At 40.8% G+C, this 22,571-nt stretch overlaps 1 protein-coding gene across 1 annotated transcript in view; it reads left to right on the top strand.

Moving 5' to 3' along the window:
- Positions 1-562: 562 nt before the first annotated feature.
- Positions 563-22,571, top strand: part of NOX3 (NADPH oxidase 3) — a 61,114-nt gene continuing 39,105 nt past the window's right edge. The window contains exons 1-7 of the mRNA XM_032161111.2: positions 563-649; positions 1,271-1,366; positions 1,479-1,589; positions 2,919-3,003; positions 12,645-12,790; positions 16,198-16,379; positions 19,779-19,908. Of these exons, the coding sequence (XP_032017002.1) occupies positions 602-649; positions 1,271-1,366; positions 1,479-1,589; positions 2,919-3,003; positions 12,645-12,790; positions 16,198-16,379; positions 19,779-19,908 (798 nt within the window). The 5' untranslated portion in view covers positions 563-601. The remainder of the gene's footprint in view (positions 650-1,270; positions 1,367-1,478; positions 1,590-2,918; positions 3,004-12,644; positions 12,791-16,197; positions 16,380-19,778; positions 19,909-22,571) is intronic.

Genomic DNA, 22,571 nt, shown 5'->3' with positions numbered 1-22,571 from the left:
AAAATTAGCCAGGAGTGATGGTGCACGCCTGTAATCCCAACTACCCAGGAGGCTGAGGCAGGAGAATCCCTTAAACCCAGGGGGCAGAGGTTGCAGTGAGCCCAGATCGTACCACTTCACTCCAGCCTGGGTGAAACAGCAAGACTCTGTCTCAAAAAAAAAAAAAAAAAAAAAGTGGAAAAAATAACAAATAGAGAAAGAGCTTTGCTATATGCAGCCTTCAGCACTTAGGTTATTTCTCAAATTTACATCAAGACTTATTATCATCTTGACGGCAATCATGTAGAAAATGAATGAGTATAAAGTACATGAGGACAATTTAATAAAACCAGCTTTCTTTTCTTATAAAATCTCTGAAGAAAGGAATCATTAGACAGAGACTTGCCTTGTATTTACCCAGGTCATGAGGCATGTCAGTGTGGTGATGTGTGCCCTTGGCAAGAAGTCCTTAATTAGAAATTCCTCGAGAGCTGCTCCCTGTAGGTGCTTCCTATGACAAAAAGACAAAATAATTTACTAGGGAAGCCCTTACTAAGGACCCGACATCCAGACACAGGTGAGGGAAAAGAAATTTGCTGACAGCCAAAGAGCAACAAGTATCATGATGGGGTGCTGGATTTTGAATGAGGGTCTCTCCACCATATTAGTAGTAAGTATCATTTTTGTTATTCAACTTTAAATATATAGATTGAGTAGTCTTTGATTTTTAGGAAAACTTGTATAGGAACGCTAAATAGCTTGAAGTATTACTCTAGTTAAAAGACTAAAACTTGTTAGAAAACATTCAGTAGATATATTTAATTTCCCTTTATAGAACCATGCAAAGTTGTTTTCCGATTGAGCTCATTTTTAATTATTTTTAAAGTCAAGTAGTTTGTTTTTGCATAATGTATGAGTGTTTCTCTAAATCAAATGAAGTCTGAATTAGACTATGAAATTGGAATTTTTCTAGAGAACTCTCGGAGTTGTTTTTAAAGATTTCCTCTTTCTTGACATCATTGTCAAGCAACGTTGATTGAGAAGGTTTTGTAGTTTCATTAAATCACTTAAAGTTGACTCATATGTGTTTAAAATCTTTTTAATAAAGGTAATAATGTATTACCATTATAATCCTATTAAAAACTAATCTATGAGAAATAAATATGTGGAGTAATTCTGATTAATATTGAGAAGCTTTTCATTCCACTTTAAAAGAAGAACCCCAAGTGATTTTGAATAGAGAAAAAGCTTGAAGGTAGTATTCATTGGTTCTCTTTCCTTTCTACTCTAGCTCTCATGGCTGGGAATAAATTTTTATCTGTTTATTGACACGTTCTACTGGTATGAAGAGGAGGAGTCTTTCCATTACACACGAGTTATTTTGGGTGTAAGTACAGTTTATGGTTAAACATTATTTTTTCAGAAAACAAAATGCATTTTATTTTCCCTGGATCCTTGTTTTCCCTGAATCTCTTTTTTATGTCTTTACATGTGGACAGTCAACACTGGCTTGGGCACGAGCATCCGCACTGTGCCTGAATTTTAACTGCATGCTAATTCTAATACCTATCAGTCGAAACCTTATTTCATTCATAAGAGGAGCAAGTATTGTAAGTACTAAAATATTTGAAATAGTCTCAGCTGTTATGACTTCCTCATGTAAGTGCCATTGAAAACAAAAAATGTACTTTATTATGAAATTCTCAGTAATTCTGTTTAAACTTGGGTTTCTTTGTTAGAGATAACAGAAAGGCTAAGACAGAAAAACAGTAATCAGTACATCTATCTGATTTGGCTTTGGCTATTGCCATTGATTTCCTACATGACACTCAACTCATTGCTCAACAGTTTCCTGATATATTTGCCCCATGAAGATGGAAGCATTATAATAGCTGGAACCATCATTGTTTCTGATTGAAAGAAAACAAATAAGCTTTTGAGACAAACACCACCAGGAAACATCTCTCTGGGTTCTCACCTACAAAAGCATAATCACAGTACATAGATTTTAGTATGTAGATTTTAACCTCTCCCAAACATAATGGGGTATTTCTCAATTACATTGATTTCACTGTGTTAGGAAATTATCTGTGCTTCCTGTCAAACAAAATGGCATGCAGGGAACGAGACCTTCAAAAATTTTACCAGGTAAAATACTGTATTATGCAGGCATCCCTCATTTTATTGCACTTCCCCTTATTGTACTTCTCAGATACTATGGTTTTTACAAATTGAAGACTTCTGGCAACCCTGTGTGGAGCGAGTATGCTAGCGCCATTTCTTCCAATACCATGTGCTCACTTTGTGTCTCTGTGTCAGCATTTTTTAGCAATAAAGTATTTTTTAATTAAAGCATGTACTTTTTTTAGACATAATGCTATTGCACACTTAATAGACTACAGGGTGTATAAATATAACTTTTATATGCACTGGGAAATCAAAACTTTTGTGTGACTTGCTTTATTGCAATATGTGCTTTATTGCAGTGGTCTGAAATCAAACCCACAATATCTCCGACGTATACCTGTATAATCATCATCAAGATTTTATGAATATTTACATATAGATGCATATTTGCCTTTGTATATGTAGGACTAATTTGCAGACTACCTAAAACACATGAATGAAGATGATGGCTATCACCTTAAATTTTTAAACAAAGAAGCTGAGTGAGGACTGTATTTTGGCAGGCTTATTCAAGAGTTTTGAATTATAACCAGAGAACTAATAAGTCAATCATTTTTGGGTTGAGAGTTCAGCAAAGCAACTAATAACCTTTTGAGTTGCCTGTTTGGCTAATGGCCATTAACTTTTTTGTCACATAGCCCCACTTTAAGCAGTTTAGAGGCAAAGCCTGATTCCTACTCTCTTAACTTTCATGACATTGTTTTCATTGTAATTTTTCCATAAATCAGGCATATTTTTTTTTGTTACTCTAGTGCTGCAGAGGACCATGGAGGAGGCAATTAGACAAAAACCTCAAATTTCACAAACTGGTCGCCTATGGGATAGCTGTTAATGCAAGTAAGTACTTATTAATTGCTCAGTGGATTTTATAATATCTGATGCCTAACTTCATAGTTTTGTTTTAACTCTGCCTTCCCCAAGTCTCACCCTCAGGTAAAAGAAAACTTTGCCCTTTATTTGACCCTGTAAACCTTACACAAATGGGTTTTTACATTTTCAATTTATACTTACCTATGAGTTTTCCCCTACCAAGACCTCAACTGGTCAAAGAAAAGTTGGTGAAACTTCATTTGTGAATAGTTCAGCTTGTTAGTAATACAATAATAAATACTTACTTGAAAAAGGAACACTTTGTTATTCAATATAATTCACTTTGGAAATAAAATTGACCTCTGTTCAACATCTCATTCACAGTCGTAGGAAAATGACTGTCAAATAGTATCATGGGCATTAAAAAAGATAAAAAAGAAAAGAAAGATCATGTGAGCAAAGTTCTGAATCATATTGAGGTAATGGACATAAAAGGGTCTTGAAAAGACATGAAGCTTTATCAGCATATAAAGTGGTATTGCTATTATTATATTTCTAATTCAAGAGGAAGGCACTAGAAATTAGCCTCCAAGGCCAAGGGTAAACTCCAATGAGGAAGAAAGGAGGAGGAGCAGTCATCAACCAGCTTGTGGTTTTGCTGGGAAACAAAGACACTGAAATAAAAGGCTATCTGAGCGATAAAGAGTTATGATTCAGGGCTGTTTCTCTCAAACTAATTTAACTATAAAATGTTTTCCTCATTTGTTTTTATCCTCTCATGCATAAAAAAAAGCAGAGTAAAAGGAACACTCAAAACAAATGTGAATTTAATTAAGCAACAAGACATGACAGACGATGCCCAAGTGCCAATTAACACAACTTTGGGTGTGCAGTGAGACACGAGGGGAAGATGCTCCCACTGATTGTCTTCAATGCTGGATTAAACCAACCCGAGAACTGCTTTGTAAAAGGTCTTTGTGGTTTGTTAGGAAATAAGAGTAAAAAGACATCGTGTCCTAGAGAAAACCAGCTCAGGGATAAAGGGGAAAAAATAAGGCTCGTTCATCTTTGTAGTCCAAGGCCCACAATAGTGCTGAGTATGCGTAGGCACCAATGACTTTTCATGAATGAGCGAATGCATGAAGGAATAAAGACTCAGGGAAACAGATTTTGGCTCAGGAATGGAATTCTTTTCCGGACCTTGAAAATTACCTAAAATTAGAATGAAGTTCCCCTAAGAATACTGAATTCCCCATCATGGGTGATGTCCAAACAGAGACCAGATCGCTCCTTGATAGGCTCATCACAGAAGGAATTCAAGAAATCTCTAGGCTTCCTTTAAAATCTTAAATAGCTTGATTTCTGCATAACAGAGTAAAATGGCAACAATATTATTACAATACGATAGCTTTAAGACAGACTTGAACTCTAAGAGAAAGTTTTAAAGATATTACAGAGAGAAGGGGGGAAAAAACAGCCAGCATCAAAATACATCAGAAAAGAGGCCAGGCATGGTGGTTCATGCCTATAATCCCAGCACTTTGGGAGGCTGAGGCAGGTGAATTGCTTGAGCTCAGAAGTTCGAGACCAGCCTGGGCAATATGGTGAAAGCCCGTCTCTACCAAAAATACAAAAAATATTAGCTGGGCGTGGTGGTGCATGCCTGTGGTCCCAGCTACTTGGGAGGCTTTGGTGGAAGGATCACTTGAGCCCAGGAGGTGAAGGTTGCAGGGAGCTAAAATTGTGCCACTGCGCTCCAGCCTGGGCAACACAATGAGACCCCATCTCAAAAAGAAAAAAAAATACAACAGAAAAGAAAGCAAAGAATAATAAAAATGTGTGTTATGAAATAGTTTTCTCCTTAAAATTTTGGGCATGTACATTTCTTTATATGTAATCATGTATCAATAATACCAATGCATTAGAAAAGTATAATGAATATCCCCCATGTTAAAGATACCATGAAAGCAGCTATAACTTTCTGAAACTAGTGTGGTAAGGGCTGTTTTAGGATGGAGTATAATTTAGTATAAGCAGCAGTTGACTAAAATCAGGTAACCAAATTATTTTATACCCCTGCTACTGATTGGTAGTGTGATAGCTGATAAGTTCCTCATGCTCTTTCTTCTGTGGAGTTAAAAGGGCCAGGCGTGGTGGCTCACGCCTGTAATCCCAGCACTTTGGGAGGCCAGGGCGGGTGGATCACCTGAGGTCAGGAGTTGGAGGCCAGCCTGACCAACATGGTGAACCCTGTCTCTACTAAAAATGCAAAAACTAGCCAGGTATGGTGGTTCACACCTGTAATCCCAACTACTTGGGAGGCTGAGGAAGGAGAATCGTCTGAACCCAGGAGGTGGAGGTTGCAGTGAGCCGAGAATGCCCCATTGTACTCCAGCCTAGGCAATAAGAGCAAAACTCTGTCTCAAAAAAAAAAAAAAATTTCAATGAGATGTGCAGATTATTATCAGGACCAGAGTTAGTTGGAAATTTGCAGAATACAGGGTTATTCACTTGCTGCTATTGCAAATAAAATCAAGTCCAAAGGCCTTAGCCTGACCAAGGGCTCCAATGACCTTGCGTGTGCCCCCTGCCTGTGCCCCCGCCACAGTCTTATCTCCTGCCACATCCCCTTGGCTTTTCCCCTTGGGCACACCCAGCTCCTGGGAGTTCCTAAGCATTCTGTGCCTTTGCTCCAGGGATTCCCTTTGCCTGAAATGCTCTTCCCTCCTCATGGTGCTAAATGGGTGAGACATGGCCATGCCCAGGACTCATATCCTGGCCCATCTCCCCCAATGCAGCCACTTCACTGAGGGGTCTAAGGTCATACTTTCTACCACAGAGTGAAATTCATTCCCCAGAGGCTGATCACCTCCAGGGCTGAGCCTGTGCCTTTGGCATCTTGGCTGCCCTGGTCCCTGGCACACAAGAGGTCCTCAACAAATTTGGTGAAAACTGAGGATGAGTAGGAGTCAGTCAGCAGGCAGGAGGGGTTGAAGGAATCACTGGGAATGGTACAGGACACATGTGCATGAGTTGTTCAGGGAGTCATGAGCAGTCCGGGGTGGGCTGAACAGAGTGTGGGGAGGGAAAGGATTCAAACGATGCCAATTGTCCAAGATAATACATTCACATTCTGCTGCAACCAGAGAAAGCAGGGTGCCCTTTCTCCCTCTTTCCCTCACACAACCCTGGAGAGAATCAAGTGTTCTCTCCGGCCCCCTTCCTCCTGAACCCCACTGCTTTGCCAGGCTCCCAGATGTCTCCTGGGGCTCCCCCAGCAGGGTCAGAACTGCGACCCAGAGCAAAGTGCCCCTCATCCCATTCCTCCATGGCAACCAGCAGAGCTGCAGTGTTTCCACTCCCTGCAAACGCAGGAGGCTGGGGAGAAAGCTTTTCGCTTCTCCCAAACCCTGACAAAGCAATTATTACATTTCACATGAACGAAGAAATGCGTCTGGCAACTGCGCTTTTAGGAGGAAAAAAAAAATGCTAAGCCTTGGTTTCATGGAAACACCTCTGCTTTTCACATTTTGTTCTTCTGGTAGATTCACTCGGGAGCAGCTGAAAATGTCCCTGCGCTTATTTTATTAGCATCGCCCATTATGCTGCATTTCAAATAGCCGGCTGGCTTAATAGAGGTGTGTAACCTTGGAAAAAGTGCGACCACATCGAAGTTTGCGTGCCAACCTCTAATTTCTCATCCGTTCCCCTATAAGCTGAACTGCAGGCTTTAATTGGTCAAATCATTAAAGGATGTAATTAGAGACTGGTGGAAGAAGGCAAGGGAGGAGGAGGGAAGAGGCAAAACAATGGTATCTGTAATCAAGGACATCGCGGAAAATGCAGTGACAGGAACTCTTCTTTTGGCTTCCTGCCTTCCTGGTCGTCTGCCTGTGATAAGAGCTGCCGGAGCATTCTTCAACCACTAATAAATCATTTTCAGGGACCTATAACCCCACGGGTATAAAAATCATAGTTTCACAGCCTCTTCGTTCTTATTAATGCAGATCTTTCTGTAGTCCCAGGTCCACAGCAGACCTTGAAGACCCTTCCAATTGAAAAGTAGTACTTTGAGCTCCAGCTTCCATCAAGGGGTGTCTAAATAGTGACCCAGGCAGCTCTCCCTGGCAGAGTCGGCAGCTTGCTTCTGCCAGGTTCCAGGAGTGAACAATTAGACGAGTGCAGCTCCTGATGAGTTGCTAAAATTAGTCTACAAACATCAATAAACATAACAAGGGCAGGGTGAGAGGAGAGAGCACAGAATAAGGGTGCCCAGAAAATAAAGATTTGGAGACGCAGCCTTGAGAATAGCCCTAAAGGCACAAACTCTTCAGTCCTGACCCCTCAAGGATTGCTCCTAACCGGTTCCCCCTGAGGCTCTGGGAGCTTAAGGGAAGCTCCATCCCCAGTCCTGCCTGACAGGATTTAATGTGATTTACAAATGCGTGGCACACACAGGGTGCCAGAGTCAACGAATCCTTCTACAGAAATCAGACCACAGGTTTAAAAGTTTGCAGCCAAATTCTGGCTGCAGAAGCACAGCCAGAATCTGTCCCTGGGTCCTTGTTTCTGAAGGCTGCTTAATTGGGAGGTGACTAACTCCAAAATGACTGTTATCACTGACAGGCAGGCGGAAAGACAGCAAGGACAGACCACACTTCCAAGATTCCCCCCAATTATGCTCACTTTGATCTCCTGAAAAATAAAATGAAAGAAGGAAAGTAAAAGAACTTTTTCAGGGCAACTGGCTCTAATAGTAGCCTTTATGATTTTTCTCTTTTTTTGTTCACTCTTCAATGGAAAGCTCCTTATTTGAACTCAGAAGTTCACATACCAATTAAATGCGCATGTGTAGTGTTTCCAAAATTGCTGCTCTTTAAAAGTACTTCGGGGAGAACACAAAATTATAGAAAGATCCAGCTATAGCACCTTTTAGCCTGGCACGATTGAGTGGGTTATGGGAATATGTGTCTTGCGGTCCTCCAAGGGCACAGAAGTGCGTACTGTAGAAAGTCCACAGAGGCCCAGGAGGAGCTCCCCCACATAGCTAATGGCGTTGGATTTACTGCAAGACTAAAGAGCCCATTTAAGCCAGAGTTGGCTTTGGAAACATGAAAACATGAGCTTCATGTTTGCATTACTTCCATATTGGTCTACAAATCCCTTTTAGATGATAAATATGTTCCCAGTTAACTTCAGAGAAAGACACAGGAGCCACACAGCTGGAAGGGGGCTTAGATAACCTTGTTTAGTACAATCTACCCATTTCACAGATGGGAAAAAAAGGGGCTGAAAGAAGTTAAGTGACTGAGAAGTATCCTCTTCGGTATTCTTTCTGTTACATACTAATATCAAATCTAATAACATGAAATTATATTGATGACTAAGAGAGAGAGAAATCAAACCATATCACTGTTTTATCCCATCTCTGTAGCCCTTGTCCTTGTAACATAAACAGCATGGCTACTTATATTTTTAAAAACCTAAAATGTAGAAAGGAAGGAATAGAAAACATAATGTCTAAAAAAGAACAAAAATAGTATCTCCCCTGGTGTCTATCAAGTCACAACAATTCTGAATTTAGCGGTTGGTATATCTTTAGTTCCAAGCCAAGATTGCTGTAAAATTAGGATCAGATCTAAGAGGAAAATAAAATGTTTAGACAGACAAAATCGGCATAAGCAGTTTTCTCTCTGAGAATGCCTGAGATAAATAAATAAAATATTCCACTTTGTATGTTCTACCTTGTGAAAGAAAACAAAATGGAGGTAGCGAGAGCAAGGGAACATGTAAGACATGAACTTTAAAGTGTGTGACAAATACTGGAGAGAATAGTTTTTACACATTCCCTCAGAAGCTGCCTCTTGAAAACCATCTGGGGCTTTCTTGTACTCCTTCATTAGTTTCTTCAGCTCTCTTACGGGAGACCTGGCAATAAGAATAAATAAATAGTTGAATATCTTTGTTCATTCAATCGACATACTTAAATTTAGTTTAACAGTGTCAAATTCTCATGTGGAAATCAATCTAACAGAAAACAAATTGCAATCAACAACTTATTACAGGGGAGAAGAACATTATAAAATATAAGGCAAGGGGTGGTGGCTCACGCCTGTAATCCCAGCACTTTGGGAGGCCAAGGAAGGCAGATTGCCTGAGCTCAGGAGTTTGAGACCAGCCTGGGCAGCATGATGAAACCCCATCTCTACTAAAAATTAGCTGGGCATGGTGGCGCATGCCTGTAATCCCAGCTACTCAGAGGCTGAGGCAGGAGAATTGCTTGAATCCGAGAGGCAGAGTTTGCAGTTAGCTGAGATCATGCCATTGCACTCTGGCCTGGGTGACAGAGTGAGACTCTGTCTCAAAAAAAAAAAAAAAAAGTTATAAAATATAAAAAACTTATCCTGCAAAAAAAAAAGTTATAAAATATAAAAAACTTATCCTGCCTTCTCTTTCTGACTATCACATATGGATTATGCAATGGTAAACACATCAGTTAACTTGGTCCGAAGCTCAGTTTGTATTTCTGTAAATTGGGAACAGCTTCACTCCCTGTCTGGAGCGCCCTAGTCTATGGAGACAGAATTAAAGAAAGCTAGGAGGAGAGGAGTGAGGGTCAAGGGGAAGAATATAAAAGGAACATTCACACCAACCTACAATGAGGACTCCAAATGTTGTAATCAGCCAGAAGCCTTAGAAACGGTTGGACTCTAGATTAAAGACACCAGGTAAACCATTGAGAGTTTTATCTAAGCCCATAGAAAAAACTAGTTTTCAATTAAAAATCAGGTATGATAATTTCTCATTAGTCAAACAAAGCAATGCAGCTTGATGGTCAAAAGATGGGGCACCAAGTCACGCAAACCACTAAACCACTTTCATCACGAATCAACAACAAATTCCTTAACTCTTTGAATACTGGTCTGTGAAATGAGAAGAAGGTTGATACCTGAGGAGGGTTAAATCAGATAATATGCCTACAGCATTTACAACAGTGTCTGTTGTATAGTAAACATTCAATATGTTTGCTATGAGATGCACTACCTGCTTTTTAAACACTTAGAGATAATTATCAGAAAACAGCAATTAGGAATATTGGACAATGTTTGTGTTCAATTTAGCAAATAGTTTCCATTTTGCATGTAGCATATTGGAAAGGACTCCTGCTAGATAAGCCTTTCCAGCTTTGTGGATGCTGAGGCTAAACAAGGCAGCCCCTTCATAGACATGGCTGCATATGTTGACAAAGCACCTCGGGAGGAAATATCGTACCTCGTGGGTGCTAAGCTCTCTGAAGCCATAAGGAGGCAGTAAACATCATGATGCAGAAACACTATCACGTGCCTTGTTTTCTTGGGTGAGCCTCAACCTGAAGTATATTTGACTTGATTTTCAACTTAAAAGCTAAAGAAAAATCTGCAATATATTATATATCGCACATATATATGTATATATCAGCAGAGAAAACACTACTCCAACAAGGTTGTTTTTATAGATTGATTTTCCAACCCTTTCATTACCTCTTCTACCTTTCTTTAATCCCATTGTCACTAAGCAAATAATTGTCAAATACAAACTGGTGCTGAGGTTTCAAGGATGAATAAAGTCCATCCTTGAGAAGTCAAAGTTCATCAGGGGGTACAGGGATAAATAGATACTGCAACAGTAATATCTGAGAAATGCTATGGTCATGTTATCATTTGTGCTGGTGAAATTGAAGAATGTGTGATAGAAGTCAACTTTTGAAGTGAGTTGTAAGGCATGAGTAGAAAATTTTGCAAATCAGAAAAGGGAGTGATAGCAGGAACTCAGGTAACAAAGAAAAGAGGTTGCATAGAAGATAGCATTTCTAAATAAATCTGCTCCTAGGACCACAGGGACCAAAATGACACGAATATTCTCAGAAGTTCTTGCTGTTTTCTTTTTCCCCATAATATCTTCTTCCACACCTCAACCCACAATGTACAGCCACGGAGGATCCCATAACTCACTCACAACCTGTATATACTGTATGATAGTCATAGGCCCTGCTACTTCTCACTGTGGGTGCAGAAGAAAAGAAAGTATCAACTGGGAAATTATCTATACCCTGGGCAATGAATTCTCATTCACACACGAATCTGATCCCAATGGCAGTTATCAACCGGCCACCCAGAGGGAGTTTTATTTGCAGGAAAAGCATCAGTATGTCGTTGTCTAGCTGTGACTGCTGGCTTCCCAAAAGATTTGGAAAGAGCAGCATCAGACACAGAATCCTCAGGCCAGACGATGCTGTGTTCTTAAGCTTGTTCTCTTCATTTAGAATTTAGACATCACCAAGTCCCAGAATTAGAAAGCTCCATTTACTTCTTAAGAATATACAGAAGGTATGTTTAGTTCCATAAATAATGGCTTATTTCAATCCACCAGGAATAACACATGCAAATTTATGTGCGAATGTGTATGTGCAGGGGTATATATACATATAGAGTAGTCCCTCCTTGTCTGCGGGGTATACATTCCAAGACCCACAGCAGATGCCTGAAACAGTGGATAGTACTGACCCCGACTGCCATCCATCGGAACATGTTCCGTTTCAGGTCTTCCACCCACAAATGAAAAGCTTTTTTCATCATAAATAAGCACTTATCATGCATTGTGGCTGTAACTTTTGCAGTTTGAGGTGTGATAGCGAAACTAGCACAAATGTCTTTTTTCTTCTTCACAATTTCACATAGAAGATTTGTTTTTACCGTAGATCTTAGCAACTTCCACATGCAGTTTTTTTCCTTTCCTTATTAAGTAGAGAACTTCCCCCTTTTCACTCAAAGGAAGCACTTGATGGCTTCTCTTTGGCGTAGCCGAATTGCCAGCATCACTACTTTTCCACTTGGAGGCCATTTTTAAGTAAAATAAGGATGACTCACACACAAACACTGGGATACCGTGACAGTTGATCTGATAACCAAGAGGGCTACTGGATATGCTGGACAAAGGGATGATTCACATCCCAGGTGGGACAGAGCGGGATGGCATGAGATTTCATCATGCTACTCAGAATGGCATGCAGTGTAAAACACGAATTGCTTATTCCTGGAATTTTCCATTCGATATTTTCTGACTGTGGTTCACCTCAGGTAACTGAAACCGGGGAAAGTGAAACTTCAGACTGGGGAGACTACTGTATACTAAAATGTGTAAAGGAATAAACAGAAAATACAGTGTCTGAAAGAGAACAAAAACAATATCTCTCCTGGCATTTATCATTTACATCATATACATACATATCAGCATGTATAGTGTACAGTATTCTAGAATAATGCTTTCCGATTTCTTAAGAAGTGATATATAATTATTTCTTTTAGAATTATATCATATATAATTACGCTGAGCTATCATAACATTTATTCCACTTCCATGATAACTATACACTTTAAATTATGATGAACTGAGATTTATTTATTTATTAATATAACTTAAATAAATGTGGAGATTTCTGTACAGTATCTTTGGAAGTATTCAATCCACTCCACTCAAAGCACTGGGAAAGATGTGTAAATAAATCACTTTTCCTTGGGGATTACAAAAACCAGAACAGAGAAACTTGAGCACAGAGACATTGCATTTTTTAGTAACTAGGGAGAAAGCAAGCCACAGGGTGCATGTTTGGTGTCGTCTCCTCGTCCTAGCCATCCACAGCGTGGCGCATTTCTTCAACCTGGAACGCTACCACTGGAGCCAGTCCGAGGAGACCCAGGGACTTCCGGCTGCACTTTCCAAGCTGGGCAACGCTCCTAATGAGAGCTACCTCAACCCTGTCCGGACCTTCCCCACAGTGAGTTCCTGCATGCTAACAAGCTTCTCCCCTGAAAAATCTGTCCTTTTCCAGTCCTCTAATCAGGAACGCTATATTGAAAAGCTTTTAATAAAAGAGCTGGAGAATGAATTTACATGTGAATTTGTTTTTAATTTCACATTTTCTAGAAAGTTATTTTCTTATCATTAATGTTGCTGGGAAGTTATGAGCAAGGAGAAAAAGATATGTCACCTAATTAATTTATATATATATCTATGTATATATATATATATCTATGTATATATATATATCTATGTGTGTATATATATATATATATACACACACACACACACACTAGAAATGCAGTAACCTGTTAAATTCCTAATATTTTAAAATTTAACATTTTAAAAGCAGTTCATGATTAGATATTTTTCACTGACGTTAGACTCGTAAAGAAGGTGAAGTGCCATCTAAACACAGAGATTATAAATTGGATGTCTTCATTTTCAATCTGCAGATTGTTTTCCGGATCTCTTCTCCGAATGCCTCATACATTGGCACATATGTGAATAGCTGCTTTGCCAAATCAGATGCTGGGCAAAGCCGCTAATTTCATAATGAGAGCTGCATGGCCAGTGACATCATTAATGCTAATTACCTGTGTGCACAGACTGTCAGCAGCCATGGGGAACAGAAAGAAAACCAAAAATGTCACCACAGCAATTTATGTTCTGAGATGAAGACAGTCGTCTCCCTTAATTCACCCCTACCTCTTTCTTTGTGGATGATCTCAATTTTTTTTCCATGTACCACCATATTGGCATATGTGTGCAGCACGTTGACCAAACTAAAAATATCTTTATTGCCCAAGAAAAGCCCTAAGGTAATACACTTCAGCAGTGAAAATCCCTCCATTCTTATCCAGGCCATCTCTTTAAGTGACTATTTCCCCATGCAGCCTTATTTAAAGAACAAAAACTCAAAATCTGGTTTTGGGACACTTGTTCCCTGTCATGTCCCCTAATTAGCCTAAGATGATTTTCAGTATCAGGCCATTGATCAGGTTTAGTTGAGCTACCTTTTCTTTTATTTTTTATTTTTATTTATTTATTTTTTTTGAGACGGAGTCTCGCTCTGTTGCCTGGGCTGGAGTGCAGTGGTGCGATCTCGGCTCACTGCAAGCTCCGCCTCCCGGGTTCATGCCATTCTCCTGCCTCAGCCTCCCAAGTAGCTGGGACTACAGGTGCCTGCCACCACGCCCAGCTAATTTTTTGTTATTTTTAGTAGAGACGGGGTTTCACCCTGTTAGCCAGGATGGTCTTGATCTCCTGACCTCGTGGTCGGCCCGCCTCGGCCTCCCAAAGTGCTGAGATTACAGGCGTGAGCCACCGCACCTGGCTTGAGCTACCTTTTCTTAGCTGACAGCTATTGGAAGCAAAAATTTCACACTTCCGAATCAGAACGACAGCTGCCCTAAATGAGTGGGGATGCCTTTGTGTCAGTCCATTGAATCACAGCATTTGTCTGGGCACCTACTGAGGTTACTGTTTTTCCCCACTAAGACGCTGGAAAATCCATTGCTACACACACTCAAGAATAAATCTCAACATTTTGCATAGTCTATATAATAAATAGTATTTATTAAAAATACTTTTCAAGCAATGTGATTATATATTTCACTAGCAAAATAATTAAGCTACTTCCAATGCAGTAATTTCAAAATTTTAGAAGCAATATACTATGTAAGTACTAATTAAGCTCAGGAAACCCTCTAGTTTAGGGTATTTGGAGAGAGATGAGTATCAATAACACAGAGTGTACATTATAGAGCATTTTTAGAGATGCAGTGGGATTGTTTTGGAGGATAAATTGCCACTCTAACCAGTCTATAAATGTGTTGCAAGAACAGAGACATGGCGATTTGCCTTAATAGGCAAGAAAGAATGATGTGAAATTAGCACATCATATGATGTAAATGGATTTCTAAAATGCCTGAATGTACTTGAAAAGAAAATATTTTAAATGTTTGAGACATACCCCTTTCAATTTTATTTCCACTCTTTGCTCTATGAAGAAAAAATAAACAATGAAGAAGTCCCTGTCCAAATTACCTCCAGATCTCAAAGCCGCCCAAATTAATGAGATTTCACTGACAAAAGATATAGTGAGTTTATTGAGCTCGTGGCCGTCTCAACGATAGTAACACAATGTATGAATACTAATGACTTGGCAAGAACATGGGAAACTCACAATGAAAATAAACTGCTGTGTGATGCATATTCTAAAAGGCTATTTTACTGTCCCTTGCACTCACAGGTCAGAATTCTGGCCGTTTAGCGGTGTCCACCAGATAAGAATAGCTGCACCTTTATTGATCACCTAGGATTCACCAAGCCTTATTCCAGGCCCCCGGAGATGGCGTGAAAGAAATGCAAGTCATGGTCTTTCCAATTAAAAAGCAAGAGCAAGGAACAACTACCAGGGGAACTGAGTGTGCAGCTGCTTTATTAGGAACGCCCCAAGGGACCTCTCAAAAAAATGTGTTTATTAATGTTAAAATGCAGTTAAGCATGGTGATCCACATAGTTATTTTAAAGATGAAAAACTTAAAACTCAAATTAGCCGGGCGTGGTGGCGGGCGCCTGTAGTCCCAGCTACTCGGAGAGGCTGAGGCAGGAGAATGGCGTGAACCCGGGAGGCAGAGCTTGCAGTGAGCCGAGATCGCGCCACTGCACTCCAGCCTGGGCGACAGAGCAAGACTCCGTCTCAAAAAAAAAAAAAAAAAAAAAAAAACTTAAAACTCAGATTTATTTTGCAATATTTTATCTTAAAATGCTCTTTTCATGCTGCCCTAATTTCAATTCAACATAATAACTTTGTTGTCTTTTTTTTTCTCTTTTTTCCCATTTTGTTATTGTTGTTGTTGTTTTAGACACAGGGTCTCACTCTGTCTCCCAGAATGGAATGCAGAGGCAGCATCACGGCTCATTGCAGCCTCACACTCCTGGGATCAAGTGATCCTCCCATCTCAGCCTACTGAGTAGCTGAGACTATAGATAGGCTCAAGCCACCATGCCCAGCTTTTTTTTTTTTTAATTTATTTATGCAGGGTTTTTTCCCAGTATAATAACTTTGATGTAAAATGATTTACACAAATAAAAAAATGCGATTGATGAAATGGTATTTTATGAAATTTTAGCAAAGCAAGTAACCACCGTAAGCTGGTGGGAAGGGGCAGGAAGAGGAAGCTCACTTCTTGAGTTGCACCTGCATCCTCGCTGAGGCTAACATGCTTCTGAGTGAAACACTGTGAATGGCTCCCTGCTTGAAATCTCAAGTACTGGTCCTGAAAATGAAAAAAAATATATATATATATATATATATGCCAGGATATTTAATGTCACGGTGTTTTTTGTTTGTTTGTTTCTTTTTTTTTTTTTTTTTAGAACACAACCACTGAATTGCTAAGGACAATAGCGGGCGTCACCGGCCTGGTGATCTCTCTGGCTTTAGTCTTGATCATGACCTCGTCAACCGAGTTCATCAGACAGGCCTCCTATGAGTTGTTCTGGTACACGCACCATGTTTTCATCATCTTCTTTCTCAGCCTGGCCATCCATGGGATGGGGTAAGTCCACACTGTGCTCCTCCGCAAGGATTTTATCTCTGAGAGTCCCAAAATAATCTTAGAAAAAGTCCTTTAGACGAAGGAGTCCGGCGTGTGATGACTAAAGGACTCGTACAATGTGTGAAAAGCACATTGACTGTGGCAAATTCTTTTTCAGTAACACTGAAAATAAGCTACATAGATGGTGAAGTATTATATTTATTTTTCCTCGCTGACTTTGTTAGTGAGTCTTGGCATGTTTATAAAATTCAGGAATCCTAATGAATGCAGGATGACAGTAGATCTGTGTTTCATTCAGTACCTGTTCTGCAATCCAATTTATGTGAGATTACTCAGGATATATATTTTTGACACCAAGATTTCACTTCTGCTTAACCAAAACCATCAACTAGGAAACCCGGTGTTCGGGCAGGGACAATGTGTGGCATGGGCAGTCTGGTGTGGGGTCCAGATCCAGCTCTGACACCAGTTATCAGAGTAAGTCCTTCAGGTCCTCTGGGCCTCAGTTTCCCCATTTGACCTCTAGGACTCCATTTTGCTCAGACATCCCTTAAAACACTGTTATGGCATTCAACACCTGCCTGATATGGTTCATCTCTTCATCAGAAAGCTAGCATAGCCCCTGATGTGTTCACCCTCAAATATAATGCTTTTCAATACTTTAAATATTAATAAATGGCTCTGGACTAATGAATCAATTGCTATCTGTGAACTAGCTTGTCCCTTTTCATTATTTCAAAAACTGATTGCCTTTTTTTCCATTTTACAATTTTCAAAGCACATTCATATACATTATCAACTTGACCCTCACAACAGTCCTGTCATGTAGAGAAGGTGCTGTTGTCCCCATTTCATAAAGAGGAAAAAGGTGTTCTGAGGGTTAAGTGATGCCCTCAAGGTCCCATGATGAATAAACGGCAGAGTCAGATCTAGGACACCAGTCTTTGGACTATCAAACCTTTACTCTGATTTAGCAAGCCCTGGAAGAACAAGTCTTCCGTTTTATGAATTAAACCTTCCTCAACACCAGCAAGAATGTGGCCAGCAATGTTGCTAACGCCCTTTTTGGCTGGCCAGCAGCAACTCCTCTGTTCCTGCACCGCAGAATACCCTCTTCCGCCCCTCATTCTCCCACCATTGCCGCTGCTGAGTGCAGAGGGTCCTGTCCCGGAGGTGGCCTCCATCTCTGCACGGACCTGGAAGAGCAAGCGCATAGCTGCAGAGTGGCATGGCCTAGGAAGTCACACATGCCTTGGTGACTCTGGATCCCATGTAGGGCCCACAGACAACTGTTTGGGATTTGCCCCTCCACAAGTCAACAGCCCCTCCAGTCTCCCTCCTCACCTTCTCAGCCCCCTACTTCTGGATGGGGGTGGCTGGTCTGCCGCTGCCACTGCCTGTGCCTAAGACTTCTCCCATGGTCCCTCAGCTGGTGGACAGAAACACATCTTCCAAGGAAGAAGTGCCCCTGAGGGTGCATTTTACCCTAAAAGACCGCCTGTGCCTCTGCTGAGCCTTAGTAACCGGGTCAGTGCACGTTCACCCGTACTCTGCTGCCTGGCTAGAGGGTTTCCATTCTCTTTCAGCTAGAGGTCTCTGGGACTGGCTTTTCTGAATGTGGAAATCTCAACATTCCTTTTTGTACTTGAGGGGGGCAAGGTGGATGGTGTATAGTCCTAGTGTGTTCCAACTCAGAGACTATCAGTCCTCCCTTTCTACTGCTGATTCTGCCCCCAACGCCGGGGTTGTTAACCCCTGAAGCACATTCATGAGGCTATCTATAACCAGGGGAGTCTAGAAGCCCTATTCACAGACATAATGTGCTTACCCCCCTAAACATACGTCCCCCGCATCGACACCCTGGTGCATTGTAGAAGCACAAGAGAATTTCAATGGGCAGTGTTTTTCATTGGAGATATTTTTGATATCCAAATAACATCTCATAAGATGAAGTTTTTTAGTCATTTTAACCTAGTTGAAAAGCTTATTTTAGGATAAGGGCCTCATTTAATCTTCTCAGTGTGAAGTATTCTACAGCTACTGTTTACAGCGAAAGCAATTTGCAAATCTACACAAAGTGCCAAGTGAAAGTAGGATTATTGGAATGTGTTAAGGCCCACTAATCTTCCTATTATGGGATGGCATAAAGGAAGACATTTCAAAAGTTTAAAATTTTTAAAAGATACAGCATTTGCGGAATGACATGAGGCTTCTTTGAGACACTGTGGGGAATGCTGCCTACAGCCTGGGAATGAAAGTGTTTAAGTGTCTGCAATCCTTCCTCTGACTCTCACTTACTATTCACCCTGCCTATGTCTGGGCAACATTTGTACATTGGAGATTTACAGATAGTTTTTCTCATCTAACTCAGAGGGATGTTATCAAGTTTGGATGGCTTCCATAAAACAGACTGGGACAAAGGCCAAGATGTCAGTTCTAGCTGACACCAGGCTGTTTCCAAGGATGTATTACTGCTCCCTCCCCCCATGCCCTGTGATATGACAGGGGCCACGCCACTCCACAGGCTGTCCAGGACATAAGTCTGTGTGATGCTAAGGTTTCTCAGTCTAGAGTAGCATGTTTCTCAAAACAGATCAATGCATTTTATTCACAAACATCTAGGAACTGAACAATTCCCAGATTCCCTGACCTTGACGTCTTGGGCTTTGCTGTCTGTGCACCAAGGAGGAACCCTAGGAGCTTGCACCAAAGCTCCTTGTCAAAGGTCAGTCAGGAGTGCACTCATGGCAAATATCATATAGCAGGATTATAGGACTCTTCGTCCAGTGCTCAGTTCATTAAGACTGCCTTCTCTTTCCATTCCTAAATGTATCAATACCGTCTTGAAGACACACTCCATTGTGACCTGTTTTGACCGAGTCAAACACTGGCTTGCTGGTGGTCACTAGGGGAAAAAATACCATTATTCCGGGCACTTCTTTTGACTTCTTCACTTGAAGACTTCTAAGCACTCAGAAACAACCCAAGGAGGGTAGAAGTTAAATAAATCTGCAAAAGAACCAAATAGTACAAAGTTAGCCAATTAGCCCAAATCAGCAATCAGGACAAGATGAAACCTAATTAAATTCAACAGTCTACAAAAGGATGTGTTCAAACAATTTCCCTTCATTATGAATTCTCTAATATAGACACTTTCAATTTAACACAGGATACCACAGAGGGGCACTTCTTTTCTGGGATCTTCAAAGTTACTCGAAGCTTCTTAAATGCTTATTTTTAAAGAAGCTGGGGGAAATGAATGACAGCCCGAGTTTCAAGAACTGGAAGTGGTATTTCAGAGCTCACTGTAGAATGTATATCTGTGGGAGAACAAGACTGCTCAAAATCAGTTTGACGTTTTTGGTTTTTTGTTTTGTTTTGCTTTTCTTAAATAACAAGTCGGATTGTTCGAGGCCAAACCCAAGACAGTCTCTCTCTGCACAACATCACCTTCTGTAGAGACCGCTATGCAGAATGGCAGACAGTGGCCCAATGCCCCGTGCCTCAATTTTCTGGCAAGGAACCCTCGGTAAGAATGAACCCGGGAGCTTTTAAAAATAAATGTCACCACAGTTAAAATATAGAGCTTTTATAGGCTTGAAAAAAAGAAAGCACATTTCACCACTAGACAAAGCCAACTCTTTATTAAGTGTGCTAATGGAGAAATCGAGTTACAGATAATTTTTAAAGAGGTTTACTGCCAAAAGCACTATGTTCAGCTTTGAAATGTATTCTTCTACTTACCTTTAAATTCTAGTGTCTGATATTGTGGGAATTCATAACAGCACAATGATGTCCCTGGAGGAGTCAGCCCTGGGCCTTACCACCCTTCTCTGTGCTCCCTGCATCCTTGGCCACCTGTCCTCTGCATAACTGCCGCCCCAGTCTGAGAATTACCGGCACCCCTGCTCAAACCTAGGTCAATGAGCAGCCCGATGAGGCTCAGGCCTTCTTTATAAGCTTGCCTTCTTTCTTTCGACAACTTTAGGGATCAAAAACTTAGTGTGTCAAACGCATTTACTTCTTGTTCTAATTAAGCTCCTGTAACTGAAATAATGATGATGTTAGCCAAGAAGATACTTAATTGATTTGTGTGGATGATAATGTCCACAGATCTGAAAAGTCCGATTTCCTGGGTAGGTGGTAACCATTATAGTTGGTAGCATAGGGAAAGAGAAATAATATTCCTATCTTTCAAGTGATGCTTGAAAGAAAATAAATGCAGGCCGGGCGCGGTGGCTCACGCTTGTAATCCCAGCACTTTGGGAGGCCGAGGCGGGCGGATCACGAGGTCAGGAGATCAAGACCACGGTGAAATCCCGTCTCTACTGAAAATACAAAAAATTAGCCGGGCGTGGTGGCGGGCACCTGTAGTCCCAGCTACTCGGAGAGGCTGAGGCAGGAGAATGGCATGAACCCGGGAGGTGGAGCTTGCAGTGAGCCGAGATTGCACCACTGCACTCCAGCCCGGGCAACAGAGCGAGACTCCATCTCAAAAAAAATAAAATAAAATAAAATAAATGCATCTGGCAGATAAACAGTAGGAGGAAATAAGTGTCCAAAAATACGTAACTTAAAACATGGAATAACAGGGTATAATAGTATATAAATGATGAAGATTTAGGAAATTAAGTCATCAACATATGAAGAATATATAAGTGATTGCATTGTTTAAAAAAAAAACCTTCAAATATATTAAATTAAACACTGGATTTTAAGGGTGAAAGTACTAGGAGGAATGTTTAAAACCGAGAGAACCGGAATAGATGTGCCCATTAGACTGTGGTTCTTTTAATGGCCGGTGTAGATTGTCTCTGTCTCAAACTCAACTCTCAGTAGCCACTATCCAACCTGCATATTAATGAGGAACATGAATACCTCTCTAAAATTTTCAGCTACAGCGTCTCCATAAAAAAATCAACACTCCCCCACACCTCATGAATACAGACCAGGGCCTGCTCCCAGCAGCGTTTGCTGGCATTAATTATCATTAAGAGGGAGGCTTACTCATCTCTCTCTAACTCTCCCTTGCTCCACTTCCTTGCACACCCAAACTCAGGGTGTCACTCTCTCCCATTATTTGTAATGGATCCTGATTCAAAGCGTGTGTGGGCTATGCAATTACCGCTTGGCTGAACTGTACGATATTCTCTCTGATGTCTTATAGACACTGAATCCGAAAGGCATCCCAAGGACAAGGAAGGGTTCCTGCGCTCCACTGCACCACACCTACTCAGTCTCTGCAAAGCTCCATTTCTCCTCCCTTGCCTCTCTTAACTCAGGGCGTTTTCACGGTGCTCTGATCAATAGAATATGTATCATTTCTCCTTCAGTGGTTCACTGTTCCCAGTGTTAGGACAGAGAATGCTTTGTACCTCACCTTGTGTAAATGGAACTGATTAAAGAAACCAGCTATACCCGTCAGTCCCTCCTCCCCTACTTGTCTCACGTGGAAAATATCAGAGACCATGTCTGATTTGACATCACCAAAATGAAGTGTGTGATGCCCCAAACTTTCTAAAATGTGTAGGGAAGATTATTTGTAAAAATATATGAAGGCTGAGTGTCTTTGCAAATATCTCTTTTAGCCCATTTAGAAAGAACTGCATTCTTGCTCTCATTTCTGTAAACATCCAAAGCAATTCTCAAAAAGCTTTCTGGTTCATTCAAGCATAAGAGACCTAAGGATTCCTTTGCTCGGTCCAACCCCATCCTTCCCAGGGACGCTTCCTAGATTTCCCTTACTCTGTTCATCTTCACAACTTGTCTCAGTCTCCCTTTCCAGCCCAAATGCACTGACAAATGTAGGACTCCAGATTTCTGGTTTGCTGCTGATGCAATCCAGTCTCAAAACATGCCTGGTCATCCTAGGCCAAAGAAGCACTTTACGTCATTTAACTACAGCATCAACTCATCATAACCATGAGGCTGACACTTTATAATTATTAGGGAAAGCTGTGAGTGGTAAAGGAGAAAGCCCTGATGGAGGTAGAGTCAATTCAGCAAACTTTCATCGAGTGCCTAAGTGCATTGCTTGGCAATGCAGTAGACAGGATTCAGAGACGTGGCACCTGCCCCAGGAGATCTGATTGTCTAGAAAAAGAGGCTATTCATAAACACACACATAAAATAAAATCAAAGGCAGCATGTTCTTATTCTCTGAAAGGAATGAAAAACCAGGAGTGAAAGTGA

This window comes from Hylobates moloch, unplaced genomic scaffold (assembly GCF_009828535.3).
Source record: "Hylobates moloch isolate HMO894 unplaced genomic scaffold, HMol_V3 SCAFFOLD_2, whole genome shotgun sequence".
Lineage (NCBI taxonomy): Eukaryota > Metazoa > Chordata > Mammalia > Primates > Hylobatidae > Hylobates > Hylobates moloch.
Note: the sequence above shows the minus strand (reverse complement) of the source record. Positions and strands in the feature narration are given on the sequence as shown.